At 43.9% G+C, this 14,479-nt stretch overlaps 1 protein-coding gene across 1 annotated transcript; it reads right to left on the bottom strand.

Annotated features, from left to right (window-relative positions):
* Positions 1 to 8,831: 8,831 nt before the first annotated feature.
* Positions 8,832 to 11,630, bottom strand: TRMT12 (tRNA methyltransferase 12 homolog). The gene has a single exon (XM_055287211.2). It carries the CDS (start codon positions 10,757 to 10,759, stop codon positions 9,413 to 9,415), a length of 1,347 nt encoding a protein of 448 aa, XP_055143186.1. The 5' UTR covers positions 10,760 to 11,630; the 3' UTR covers positions 8,832 to 9,412.
* Between the last annotated feature and the right edge of the window lie 2,849 nt (positions 11,631 to 14,479).

Raw genomic sequence — 14,479 nt, 5'->3', positions numbered from 1 at the left:
TGAAGATGCAAACTACTAAAGCTCAGTCAAGAAATAGATACCCTAAAACACTCTTTTAGAGAAATTGAATTTGTAGTTACAAATCTTCCCATAAAAAAATCCAGGTCCAGATAGCTTCATTGGGGATTTCTAACAAACATTAAGTAATAATGATTGTACATAAACTTTTCCAGAAAATGGAAGAATACATCCCAACTGAGTCAACTAATTCTATGAGCCAGCATTTTTCCCATGAACGTAAACGAAAAATTTATTGACTATGAATTATGTATACGAAGCCAACTCCTTGTACAATCCCATGTCACCACAGTTGTTGGAAACAAGGGTGGGCAGATGAAGGAATATTAGGGGTTAGTGTATGTGTTGAGTATATTTTAAAATGTTTTAGAATACTAGGATTTTGATAAACTGAATTTGCAAGACATCACATATTTAACCATGTCACATTTTTGCTTAGACCCTTCAATGACATCCCATTGCTGTTGGGATGGTGTTCTTAATATAGCCTACATTGCCCCCTGCCTGATCTGACCATCACTTAACTCTGCAGCCTAATTAACATTCCTTCACCCCTTTCCTCTCCATCTACCCTACCCTTCGTTTTAGCCCCTCAAACTCCTCCACATGGCACTTGTGCACAATGTCAGAGCCTGGAAAGCTGTTCCCCATTTTAGCCACTCATTAATTCCTACTCACCATTCAGCTCGCAGCTAAGTCATCAAATTCTCAGGGAAGACTGTCCTGACTTCCTGACCAGGCCAACCCCTGTCATAGGTTCCAATTGCACCCCGAGAACCTCTCCTCACGCATTTACTAGAATGCAAGTTGTTATATGAACTGTTGTAGGTGTTGTGTGATTATTGGGTAAATGCCTATCCCTCTCATTAGGGTATAATGTCCATGGAGTCTGGGACTGAGTCTTGTTTTGTTGGCTATTTTACTCCCAGTGGTTGCCACAGTGTCTGGCACATGGTTGGGGCCCAAAAACATTTATGAAAGGGCAAGAAGAGAGAGAAGGGAAAAGAGACAAAACAAAACACTCCAGCCTGTGGTCTAGTAGCTAAGCTTCTGCGACTTTATGGCTACAGCCTGAGTTACATTCCTGTTTAGGGAACGAATCCCATTATTGAGTATCTATCACTTTGATTAAAAAAAAAAAAAAAGACCAAAGGCAGTCCTTGGAGTCACGGATAAATTAATTTCAAGGCTGAATGAAGTTTTTATTTTCACAGCATTTTCACTGGATGGAAGCATTAACAGCTGAAACATCTGAAAAAAAATAATTTCAAGATGCCCTGTTTTGGGTGGTATGAGCTCTGTGAACATTCCTGCTCAGTTTTTATTTACTCACCTCTATTATATATGTCTAATTTATTTGGTTAATCTAGTACTCAGAATATCAGGCAGAAATATTTCTTGCCTGTAAGTTAAAAGAAAATTCCCACAGTAACTTAAATAGACTTGGGGGTGGGGTTGCAGGTTATTTTATTTATTTTTTTTTCACATGACAAGTTCAGAGATAGACATTTCAGGGCTGTGTAGCTGATCAAAGATCCCCTTAAGAAATCAAAGTCCTACAATGCTGCTCTGCCAGTCTTAGCATGCTTGGAGAGATGGCTGCTACATCTCCAGGGTCAGAGACCCAAAGCCCTCCCTCCGGACCTCTGCCTGCAGCTCCTTGCCAGAACTGGCTCACATGGCCACTATCTGTGCAAGAGAGGCTGGGAAATTTAGTACTTGAGTTTTCCAGCTTCTCCTTTTTAAGAGAAAGGGGAATTGGGATGGATACTGTGAGTCAATTCTGGGCCCCAGCGAAAAGGTTCTTGGGAACGACTTGGAGAATCTGGAGAAGGGCCTACAGGAAACACACAGTGGTAACTGTAAGATTCAAGAGAAAGTTTCAGTGAGACAAATAGCTTATCTTGGAGAAGAAGTTAAGGGGCCCTCACTTCCTCTGCCTTTACGTGGTTGATCCTATTCAAAATTCAGCTCTAGTTCAGGCACCATGGCTCATGCCTGGGATCCCAGCACTTTGGGAGGCTGGGGTTAGAGGATCACTTGAGCACTAGAGTTTGAGACCAGCCTGGGCAACATAGTGAGACCCTATATCTATAAAAAAAATTTAAAAATAATGGGTGGGCACAGTGGCTCACATCTGTATTCCCAGCACTTTGGGAGGCTGAGGTGGGTGGATCACTTGAGGTCAGGAGTTCAAGACCAGCCTGGCCAACATGGTGAAACCCTGTTTCCACTAAAAACACAAAAATTAACTGGGCATGGTGGTGCCCGCCTGTAATCCCAGCTACTCTGGAGGGTGAGGCAGGAGAATCGCTTGAACTCGGCGGGGGAGGGGGTGGGGGGGTGGAGGAGGTTGCTACTCAGGAGGCTGGGGCAGGAGGATTGCAGCCCAGGAGGTCAAAGCTGCAAGTGAGTTTTTTTTTTTTTTTGGTGGGGGACAGAGTCTCACTCTGTCACCCAGGCTACAGTGCACTGGTGTGATCTCCGCTCACTGCAACCTCCGCCTCCTGGGTTCAAGCGATTCTTCTGCCTCAGCCTCCTGAGTAGCTGGGATTACAAGTGTTTGTTACCATGTCTCGCTAATTTTTGTATTTTTTTTTTTTTTGAGATGGAGTCTTGCTCTGTCACCCAGGCTGGAGTGCAGTGGCGTGATATCGGCTTACTGCAACCTCCGCCTGCTGGGTTCAAGCGATTCTCTTGCTGCAGCCTCCCGAGTAGCTGGGACTACAGGCGCCCACCACCACCCCTGGCTAATTTTTGTATTTTTAGTAGAGATGGGGTTTCACCATCTTGGCCAGGCTGGTCTTGAACTCCTGACCTTGTGATCCACCTGCCTCAGCCTCCCAAAGTGCTGCGATTACAGGCATGAGCCAACGCACCTGGCCAATTTTTGTATTTTTAGTAGAGAAAGGGTTTCACCATGTTGACCAAGCTGGTCTCAAACTCCTGACCTCAGGTGATTTGCCCACCTCGGCCTCCCAAAGTTTACAGACATGAGCTGGGATTAAAGGTGTGAGCCACCGCGCCCAGCCTGCAGTGAACCTTGATTGCGCCACTGCACTCCAGCCTGGGCAACAAAGCAAGACCCCAAAAATAATAAAATGCAGCTCTGGTGTTCCTTCCTATAGGAAGTGTTTCCAAGTTCTTTGCTTTTTTTTTTTTTTAACAGCTGTATTGAGATATAATTCACATACTATAAAATTCACCCTTTTAGTATATATGTTGCTGAAGCAAGTAGGGAAATTCACCCTTTAAAAATATACAATTAAATGGCTGGTTCATATATTACAGAATTGTGCAATCATCACCACCATCTATTTTCAGAACATTTTCATCTTCCCACAAAATAAACCCGGTACCCATTAGCAGTCATTCTCCATTCTCTACTCCCCACAGCACCTGGGAACTTACTTTCTGTTTCTATAGATTTGCCTATTCTGGCCATTTCATATAAATGGGACCATACAATAAATGACCTTTTGCAACTGGATTCTTTCACTCAGCATAATGTTTTCAAAGTTCATCCAGAAACCATGTATCAGTACTGCATTCCTTTTTACAGATTCCATTGTATAGATATGACATTTTGTTTAACCATCAGTTGATGGACTTTGGGTTGTTTCCACATTTTGTCTATGAATAATGCTGCTACAAATATTCATGTACAAGCCTTTGTGTGGACATATGTTTGCATTCTCTTGGGTATATCACATATGTCTTATTTGGTTAATTCACTGCTGGGTCATATGATAACCCTATGTTCAACATTTTAAGGAACTGCCAAACTGTTTCCCAAGTGAACAGGGTTGGATCTTTATTTTAAACATTTTAAATACTTGTAATCATTTTAAATAATAGTGTAGTTTGAAAATGACTACTTTTACAGCTTGTGCAATATAAAGTGGCTGTACCCTAAGGCTGTTCAGAACGATATATATTGGATTTTGTCACATGTGTGCCCAGGGTAGGAGAAAGAAATTTAAATTCTATTTGTTTGTTACTATTTTAAATTTCTGTTCGCATATGGTTTTGTTTTTTGTTTTTGAGACAGAGTCTTGCTCTGTTGCCTGGCTGGAGTGCAGTGGCGTGATCTCGGCTTACTGCAACCTCCACTTCCTGGGTTCAAGAGATTCTCCTGCCTCAGCCTCCCAAGTAGCTGGGATTACAGAAGCCCACCACCACACCTGGCTAATTTTTGTATTTCTAGTAGAGAGAGGGTTTTGCCATGTTGGACAGGCTGGTCTCAAACTCCTGACCTCAGGTGATCCACCTGCCACAGCATCTCAAAGTGCTGGGATCACAGGCATGAGCCACCGCCCCTGGCCTATTTGTGTATTTCAAAGGCACATATTGTACTCATATGTTACTGCACTCATATAATTTTTTAAAATTACAAAGTTAATAAAGCAGCTCAAGTTTGAGGGAGTTTTTAAAAATTACTATTTTTAAAAAATCACAGTATCTCTATCAAGTGGCTGCATTGACTGGCAACTAATATTGAAGCTTGCATGGGAAGCCTTTAGAGCTTATACAAATTGCTGGACTGAGATGACAAGGACCCCATGAGCCTCCTGAACCCTTCAGTCTTTTTTCCTTGGTTCCATAAGATGCCTCTTCCCAACCAGGGCAATCCAGCAAGTCCTCAAAGAAAACTGAAATGTAAATGAACGTGCTTAAGTAGAGAAAAAGCTTAAGGGAGCCTTCTGTTCTTCCATCCACACATTAACTCCTGCTCACTCTTTAACACTCCCTTAGGCATCCCTGCTCCTACCTTCCTAGTCACCCTGTCCAGTCCTCAACCCACATCCTCAAATGAGGGTGGCTGCCTCTCCTATGTGTGCCCATAAAAACCCTTATTTCTATCTAAGCACTTAGTAAACAGCATTGACATTGTTTTCTCTGTGTCCGTGTCACCAGATAATGATCCCATTGTGGGCAGGACTCAGTTTTATTCATCTCTATGTCACTGGCTCCAAGCACAGCGCTTAATGGAGAGAGTACACAGTATCTCCTAATTAATCAGTGAATGGCTTTTCAAAATAATGACATTCTGCCTCAAGTAGGCCAGACATACAGCAACCCCTCACAGCCAAATTGGAAAATGGTGGTTCATCATATACAAAGACTGACTGATAGAATGAAGTGTGAAAGGAAAATAAAATGTCATCACCCAGGCCGGGCGCAGTGGCTCACACCTGTAATCCTAGCACTTTGGGAGGCTGAGGTGGGCGGATCACCTGAGGTCGGGAGTTTGAGACCAGCCCGACCATGGAGAGACCCTGTCTCTACTAAAAATACAAAAATTAGCCGGGCATGGGGGCACATGCCTACAATCCCAGCTACTCGGGAGGCTGAGGCAGGAGAATCGCTTGAACCCGGGAGGCGGAGGTTGTGGTGAGCCGAGATCGCGCCATTGCACTCCAGCCTGGGCAACAAGAGAGAAACTCCATCTCAAACAAACAAACAAAAAAAAAGTCAGACCCCAAACTTACTATGCCAAAGGGAAAAGTGAAGCCTGGAAACTCAGTCATGCAAAAAAAAATTGCCTTTCTTTTTGCCTAAACACAGCTGCAAGATAGAAGGTTACATATCTCCTCAGTTGGCCTCCCTTACCTTGACAATGTAAACAGCTTATCTTCACAGATACAGCACAAAGACAAGACTAGAAACCATCCCTCTGCCCACCTCAGACATGTGCAGATTTACTGAGTCCAGACAAATGCATAATTGACTGTTCCTCTACCCCACTTCACATGTAACATGTGGATTCAGTAAGCACTAATCAAAGCCTCACAAGAATGTGACCACTTAACTCACTAACTACACTCCTTTTTGTTTTTTTCCTCTACCCCTACCCCTCCTACCCTCACTTTCCCCTTTAAATACTGAAGCCCTCAAAATCCTCTTTGGAAAAATGTGCCAGCCACAGATCCTACTGTGACTTGCGTCTTTTTCCCATGTGTGTCCTCAACCTTGGCAAAATAAGCCTCTAAACTGATTGAGACCTGTCTCCGATACTTTTTATTTTATAAAAGTATTCACCACTCAGTGAGTCACGATGATGACAGTTTAACATATATTCATTTAAACCTAAGAACTACCCTATAGGATATGTACAATTGTTAACCCTAATGTACAGATGAGGAAACTAAATCTTGAGAGATTCATGACTTGCCTGAGGTCACACAGAAAGCAGAGGAGTCAGGAGTTGAATGAGTGGAATCTAAATTCTAAGAAGGCATTTGGGAGGCCAAGGTGGGTGGATCACTTGATGTCAGGAGTTCAAGACCAGCCTGGCCAACAGGGTGAAACCCTCTCTACCAAAAATACAAAAATTAGCCGGGCATGGTGGCAGATGCCTGTAATTCCAGCTACTTGGGAGGCTGAGACAGGAGAATTGCTTGAACCTGGGAGGCGGAGGTTGCAGTGAGCTGAGATCGCTCCACTGCACTCCAGCCTGGGCGACAGAGTGAGACTCCATCTCCAAAAAATAAAAATAAAAATAAACTATATGAAGGCAGAGCCATGTCAGTCTTTCATCACTGCACACACAGGGCCCATATATGTATATATATAAAATATATGAATATATATGTATTATATATATGAATATATATGTATAATATATGAATATATATGTATAATATATATATGAGAGAGGGAGAGCACAAGCATGCAGCAGTCCAACAACCGTTGGTCGAATGAGTTCAACTGGCCACACCTGACATCAGCTGTCTATCCAGAGCTTACGGCAAAAAGGCAAATCCTCAGTCCCCAGACTGACTCTCTGGCTCATCTTCCTCATTGTTTCTCCTTGTTCCCTTCCCATATTGTCTCAGCCTCCAGGTTGGTATCTTTATAGTTTGAGGAGAGCAAGCCATGGACACACAAGTGAGGAAAAACCCACTATGTAAAAGAGGCGATGACTGGCTGGGCATGGTGGCTCATGCCTGTAATCTCAGCACTTTGGGAGGACGAGGTGGGCAGATCATGAGGTCAGGAGATTAAGACAATCCTGGCTCATTCGGTGAAACCCGTCTCTACTAAAAATACAAAAAATTAGCCAGGCGTGGCACACGCCTATAGTCCCAGCTGCTTGGGAGGCTCAGGCAGGAGAATCGCTTGAACCCAGGAGGCGGAGGTTTCAGTGAGCCGAGATTGCGCCACTGCACTCCAGCCTGGGCGACACAGCGAGACTGTCTCTAAAAAAAAAAAAAAAGAGGAGATGATTAAGGTAACACAGGAAGGCCACTCTTTGAGATGGGAATGGAAATAGGCAGGCTGTTTGTTTTCGTGGTGGGATCGCATGCTGGCTAACACCTCTCTAGGGGATTACTGTGTACAAGACACAGTGCTTTTTAATCCTTACAACAACCCCCATCTTCAACACATCTCTTACTGCTTCCTCTGTTCCAAACTTATCTAATAACAACATACCATTTTCTGAGGATTCAAACGTTTGCATCTGTTATTCTCTTCTACTAGTGCCTGTTTCTACCCGCAACCTACCCATCAAAATCTTACCCAGTTTTCATGAGCCAATTCAAACACTACCTCTGAAAACTTCCCTATTCAGTTCTGAGAACTCTTCTTTCCCACCTTTGCATTCCTACAACGTGCTATCACTCGCATGGCACTTATCTTACTGCACTCCAAGTCTTTCTTTGAGTACTTGTGTTATTTCTGCTGCTAGACTGTGGGTTCCTCAGAGACAGGAACTCTATCTAATGGATCGTTATGTTTCCTGTGGCTTTTGTATATAATAGGCACTTAGTATTTGTTGGATAACACAAACAGCACCAACCTGTCCTTACTGCTACTGCTGCAAGAGAAGGATGAGTAGCCATGCCCAAATCCAGCCAGCCAAATGTCAGGTACAATCATACAAGGCCACACTTTTCTGTATTTCCTTCACCTAGCAAACCAGCCTAGATAGCTTCAAAATACACCAAAACAAAGCTCTGAGTGATAATCAACAATTAGTCATCTTGGGCCATGCGTGGTGGCTCACACCTGTAATCCCAGCACTTTGGGAGGTTGAGGTGGGCAGATCACTTGAGGTCAGGAGTTCCAAAACAGCCTGGCCAACATGGTGAAACCCCATCTCTACCAAAAATACAAAAATTACCTGGGCATGGTGCTGCACACCTGTAACCCCAGCTACTTGAGAGTCTGAGGCTTGAGAATCGCTTGAGCCTGGGAGGCAGAGGTTGCAGTAAGCCAAGATGGTGCCACTGCACTCCAGCCTGGGTGACAGAGCAAGACTCTGTCTCAAAAAAACAAAAAAGCAAGCAAACAAAATAACAAACAATTAGTCACTCTAATGGCAAACCATCTTTTACGGCAGACAGCCATAAAATAAGGTGAGGCTGGAAATACTCTGCAGAATATCTCACATTCCCTATAGCTTCTTAGGTTGGCCCTCGTGTTCTCAGCCATGGTAGGAAGATGAAGAGGGAGTATGAGGCCTATACAAATCTAAGATTTTAATAGGAACTTTAAACTAATAGCTATTAATTGGCAGCTATTGCACAAGCTTGAGGCTAGAAATCTAGATTCCCTATGATTTAGAACAGTGATTCGTCCTCAGCAGATGAGCTTTAAAAAAAAAAGAAAAATAGACTGGTGATTCTTAACCATATTTCTACCACAACAAACCAAATTTGTAAGACACCCCCTCACAATCATTTAGGAATGTCACAGTAAGGGAATGGAAATACACTAAAATAATTTTTGTTCCCTTCTCTCTCTAATTTAGTCAGTCATAATAACAAAGCAGCATCACGTTAAGGACTTAATTCTGATTCCATTGCTTGGTCTGTCAATTTTATTTATCATATCAATCTACCTCCCATTACCACCACCCGAGTCCACGTTACCATCACCTCAGACCTGGACAACCACAGAAGCCTTCTCACTGGTCGCCCTGTTTCCATCTTGGCCCTCCTCCAGTCAATTTTCTATATGGTAGCCAGAGGAATTTGGAAAAAGCACTGTGTCTTTCACTCTAAAATAACCAATGTCCTGTGTATAGTTGCTTAATAGTCACGTGAGACAGTTCAAAGAAACTCTCATTTTGCAAATAATGAAACCTGAGGCCAAAACATACTGAAACTTCAATTCCAGAACTGAGGTCAGAATTTGGAATTCATAATTGCACAGATAAGCCTCATTTCAATGGGCCATGCTGCTTCTCCCAAATAGGTATTTCATTTTCTATGTTATCAATGAAAGACAAATGAAATAATTTGAATTGATCTAGAGCCTGCTTTCAGGGCTACAAAATATGAAAAAAACTGATCACCAGGGGACAAAAGGGATGACAACCTGGACTGAACTGATACATTAAGGGCCACTCGCACATGGATCCCATGTGTCCCAGGATCTACCTCCTCTAGCCAACTGAAGGACAGGGGCAGCATTCCAGATCCAGGACTATGTGATCCACATGGGGAGCATAGGATTTCACTGGTTGAATGTGCAGAATTTGTGTCTTCCACGGTTTCCCATGCACCTGCTGAAGAAGAGTGGCGATTCGAGTTTCTGCAGATTCTGCCCACCTTTGCCACTCTGGCTTGGTGGCTGGTGACAGCATTTTTCCCCTAGAATCCTTGGTAGCTCCATTTTTCCATTGGTTGGTGGTAATTTGCTGAGGATACAGCCAATGCTCTTTCTCTATTTTGCTGACTCCAAGAGCCTGAAGATTCTTCCCTGGGAAAGATTCCACATTTTGGTGGATATGCAAAATGCCTCCAGCATCCTGCCTTAACACTTGGCAGGCAATGGGCCAGCCTTCTTCAGAGCTGGGAATCAGCCCCAGGATCACCCTATCTGCAATATTTGAGAGCTTCAGTTTTCTATTATCTCCAAAGTGTATTTGGCACCGATCTGCTACTCCGTTGATCTCAAGGTTATTTCTCAGAGCAACTACAGCATGGGGATTCCACTCACAAGCATGGACGAAGGCAGCACCAGCATGAACTAGGAAAGGCAATGTAAAATAACCAATTCCTGCATAGAGATCCACCAGCACTTCTCCAGCACAGGACAACGATGCCACTCGAAGCTTCTCAGTGATGTTTCCAAAGGAGAACATACACTGGGTCACGTCAAACTTATAACGGATACCATTATCCACATGCTCTACCCAGCCATGGTCACCCAGCAGCAGTGTCACTGCTGGAGTTCGAGTACCATCCGGTGATACCCGCCCTCGTTTTGCCAAACGCTGGACGCCAAGTGCCAAGGCAACGATCTCCCAGAGATCCGGTCCCAGATTTTTCCACTGCTTGGCTTGGAAACAGTCTTCACTCAGCAACAAGAGATTACCATGCCGTTGCCATGATCGGGGCAAATCAGCCTCCAACTCGGCTGACCACTTGACTCCCCGGCCCTCCACCCAGCGACTCACCTCAAGACACAATTTTTGGGCAGGTGAACAACCCTGGGCCCTCTTTGAAGGAACAGGATCCGGGAGCTGCGTGAGCATACAGGGACTGCCTGGGGCAACACGATTCCTCAACTCCTGCAGGTGCTGCTCTGGAAGCGTCTCTCCCAGCACCGGTAGCGCCACCGAGCCATCCGGCATCTTTTCCACACGGTGCTGTGTATCAAAGAGTTTCTGCCTCTCGAGATATTCTCTGTATTGCTGGGTAAACCGAGGCGCAGTCACAACTGCGACAACAGCCACGGACTTCCCACTTTCTCTCTCCATGTTGCTAACGACCACATTCTCTCCCATCACTTCAGCGATACTCCATCTCCTTAGAGTCCGCTCACCAGGCTGACCAAATTCCCGGTCTTAAATAAGAAAACCAGCCGCTCACCCCGCCATGCCGGTGCCGGAAATGACGTGCAAACAGGCCGGAACTAAATGTATTGACGCGCTTGCTGGAGAATGGCGTCGCCGTTGCCGTGGAGAAGCTGCGGCCGCCATCTTTTTTGTGGTCAACCATTACTTTTTTTTCAGCCTAGGAAGAAATTTATCACAGTGAATCTTATGGACTAAAAGACTTCAAATTGGTATTTTCCACAAACCTCATGTACTCTCTTCAGTGCTACTCATGAATTCAAAGAGAAAAATTAACATGAAATTGTCAGAGGCACATGAACTAGAGCAACTCCATCTTACATAGGAGCTGGGTAAAATGAGGCTGAAACCTACTGGGCTGCATTCCCAGACGGTTAAGGCACTCCAAGTCACCAGATGAGATAGGAGGTCAGCACAAAATACAGGTCATAAAGACCTTGCTGATAAAACAGGTTGCAGTGAAGGAGCGGCCAAAACCCACCAAAACTAAAATGGCCACGAGAGTGACCTCTGGTCGTGCTCACTGCTACACTCCCACCAGCGCCATGACAGTTTACAAATACCGTGGCAACGTCAGGAAGTTACCCCATGTGGTCTAAGACGGGGAGGCATGAATAATCCACCCCTCGTTTAGCATATCATCTAGAAATAACCATAAAAATAGGCAACCAGCAGCCCTCATGGCTGCTCTGTCTATGGAATAGCCATTCTTCTATTCCTTTACTTTCTTAATAAACTTGCTTTCACTTTGCACTGCAGACTTGCCCTGAATTCTTTCTTGCATGAGATCCAAGAAACCCCTGTTGTAGTCTGCATCGGGACCCCTTTCCTGTAACAAAATGATGATCTGAATTTGGAGAAAGCTTTCCCATAGCCTAATGCTGCTGTCAGGTTAGCATCAGCAGCCACCTTATTTGCTGAAAGTGAAGAGTCAGATACAGCTTCCTTGTTCCCTTTTCATGCAGATACAGTCATCACCATTTCACTGTCCTTTGGTCCAAGAAACAACTATTTGAAAGTCAGAAGGATCTGAGTTCCAATAAATCCTATCACCCCTCAAAATTGGAATCTTCACTTATAAAATGGAATCTAATCTTCAGAAGATTGCTATAGTGAGTAGAGACATTATAGTGTCTTAGACAATAACTAGTGCAGAGTAGATACTTAAAAAGATACAAAGTAACAAGTTGGCTAGCTCACAGGTACTAAATACCTGTTGAAATGCTTTGATATTCCTAAAGAAGACAAAGGGGAATTCCTTATAGACTAAATCAAATAGTTGGATATAAGAACTGTAAAGAAACCCTATCACTTCTACTTCACTCCCACTGTCAGAGGAGTCCAAACCAGAGTGACTCCATCTTGAATAAAAGCTGAATAAAGCAAAACCTGCTGGGTTACATTCCCAGAAAGTTAAGTACTCTCCATCATAAGACTGAGGCAGGAGAATAGGGTCTGGAGGCAGGGAACCTAAGGCTGGTTCACACTGACTTCATAGAACTAAATCAAAAGGAAAAAACCAACTATCCACGCCTAAGTAACAGAAGGACCAGAGGTTACTCCTTTTGCAAACCTGCTTTTCTGCAGGGCAGATGGAAAATTGAAAGTACCTCTGATTGGTTGCAGAAAGCCACCAATCAATCCAAATACCCACTAGAGGTTTCCCATTGGCCACTTGGTGTGCACTCCATGCAAATGAAATAATGGCCTCAATCAGACGTTTGCATAGGAGTACAACTTTGTAACTTTACTTCAGCCTCTGATTGCAGGCCACTACTTCATTTGCATGGGGTGAACACCAAGTGACCAATGGGAAACCTCTAGTGGGTATTTGGACCCCAGAAGATTCTGTAACCCGGCTCTTGAGCCCCTAGACAGGGGCTGCTCCCATCCTGAGGAGTGTACTTTCATTGTCAATAAATCTGATTTTGTTGCTTCATTCTTTCCTTGGTTTGTACATTTTGTCCAATTCTTTGTTCAAGATGTCACGAACCTGGACACCCTCTACCCGTAACAAGACCTTTTGGTTGAACAAGCTAATGATTCTTACTCACTAAACAAGACCCAGAACTTAAGGAAATATCCTGATGTCCTGATATCTTGAGAACAGAAAGCATTATTAGTTTAAGAATAGGTTTCTCTTTAAAGATCATAGTATTTTCATAAATGTTTGCTGAAATCAATAGTTACACAGAGAATAACACTACTAATACTCTGTCACAAGCGGATCACAAGCTGTTGTACTAAAGCACATGAGACCATTATTCTTAGCTAGCTACATAATTTTTGGTGTGGGGTCCTCCTCTTGCTTTCTGAGAACACCCTACTCTGTAATAGAGTAGTCTTTAATAAACTTGCTTCTTTCACTGTGCTCTGTGACTGGACCTAAATTCTTTCCTGTCTGAGATCCAAGAACCTCCTTTTTGGGTCTGGAACAAAATTCCTTTTAAGTAACATTTCCTGTGGCAACTCCCAAGGACTTTATTGAGGTGAGACCTTCAACCCGAAAGAGATAGACTGCGCAGGACCAACTGACTGAATTTGGGTGAGTAGAGGAATACATTTTTATTTTATTTTATTTTATTTTTATTTATTTATTTATTTTTTTTTGAGACGGAGTCTTTCTCTGTCCCCCAGGCTGGAGTGCGGTGGCGCGATCTCGGCTCACCGCAACCTCCACCTCCTGGGTTCACGCCATTCTCCTGCCTCAGCCTCCCGAGTAGCTGGGACCACAGGCGCCCGCCAGCACGCCCGGCTAATTTTTTTTTGTATTTTTTAGTAGAGACGGGGTTTCACCGTGTTAGCCAGGATGGTCTCGATCTCCTGACCTCGTGATCCACCCGCCTCAGCCTCCCAAAGTGCTGGGATTACAGGCTTGAGCCACCGCGCCCGGCCTGAGGAATACATTTTTATACCGATGAAGGACAAGGACACTTATCTAAGATTGGGCTTGAGGCCTACTTGGGAGGATTAAAGGCCCCTCACAGCTGAAAATGGGTTTAGCACAATGGGATGTTAACCATTATTCACTGTGGATTCGTCCTCCTTGTGCTGTCTGTAAGAGCTTTCCAAAGGCTACCACTTGCCAGTTTCCTGATTGCTTTCTATGCTCTACTGCTGCTTTATGAGAGAGATCTCTCGTTGAACCGGTCTTGAGGTTTTTAACTTTCCTTTTCCTTGTTTGCCTTTGGGTTATGGGCCATTTGCCTGTCTGTTCTGGGATGTTGCTAGAAGACACTGGGGACAAATGGCTCTGCAATATTTACTTTCCCTAGATCTAGACCACTTAAATGAATTGTTTATTGTCTCTCCTTTTTTGCAAAGCTTACTTGGAATTTCGCATTTACAAGTTTTAAATGTGAAGGTCCAATGTGAAAGACTAAGCCTGGCAGCAATTATACCAGTCCCCCGTAGGTGAACTGCTCCAGGATAGAAAACTGGAGATTGCTTTTCAGCAGTTCTTTTTCATCTCCTTGCTATGGAATGACTTTTACTTTTTGGTTACAAATGGCAAGGCCATGTAAATCTTGTCCTGCTTGCCACTACTGGCCTGAACTTGGACATTCCTTTCTAGACCTTCGTCATTTTCTTATTATTTTTGAGATAGAGTCTCACTCTGTCACCCAGGCTGGAGTGCAGTGGTGTGATCTC

The sequence above is a fragment of the Symphalangus syndactylus genome, chromosome 7 (genome assembly GCF_028878055.3).
Source record: "Symphalangus syndactylus isolate Jambi chromosome 7, NHGRI_mSymSyn1-v2.1_pri, whole genome shotgun sequence".
Classification (NCBI taxonomy): Eukaryota; Metazoa; Chordata; class Mammalia; order Primates; family Hylobatidae; genus Symphalangus; species Symphalangus syndactylus.
Note: the sequence above shows the minus strand (reverse complement) of the source record. Positions and strands in the feature narration are given on the sequence as shown.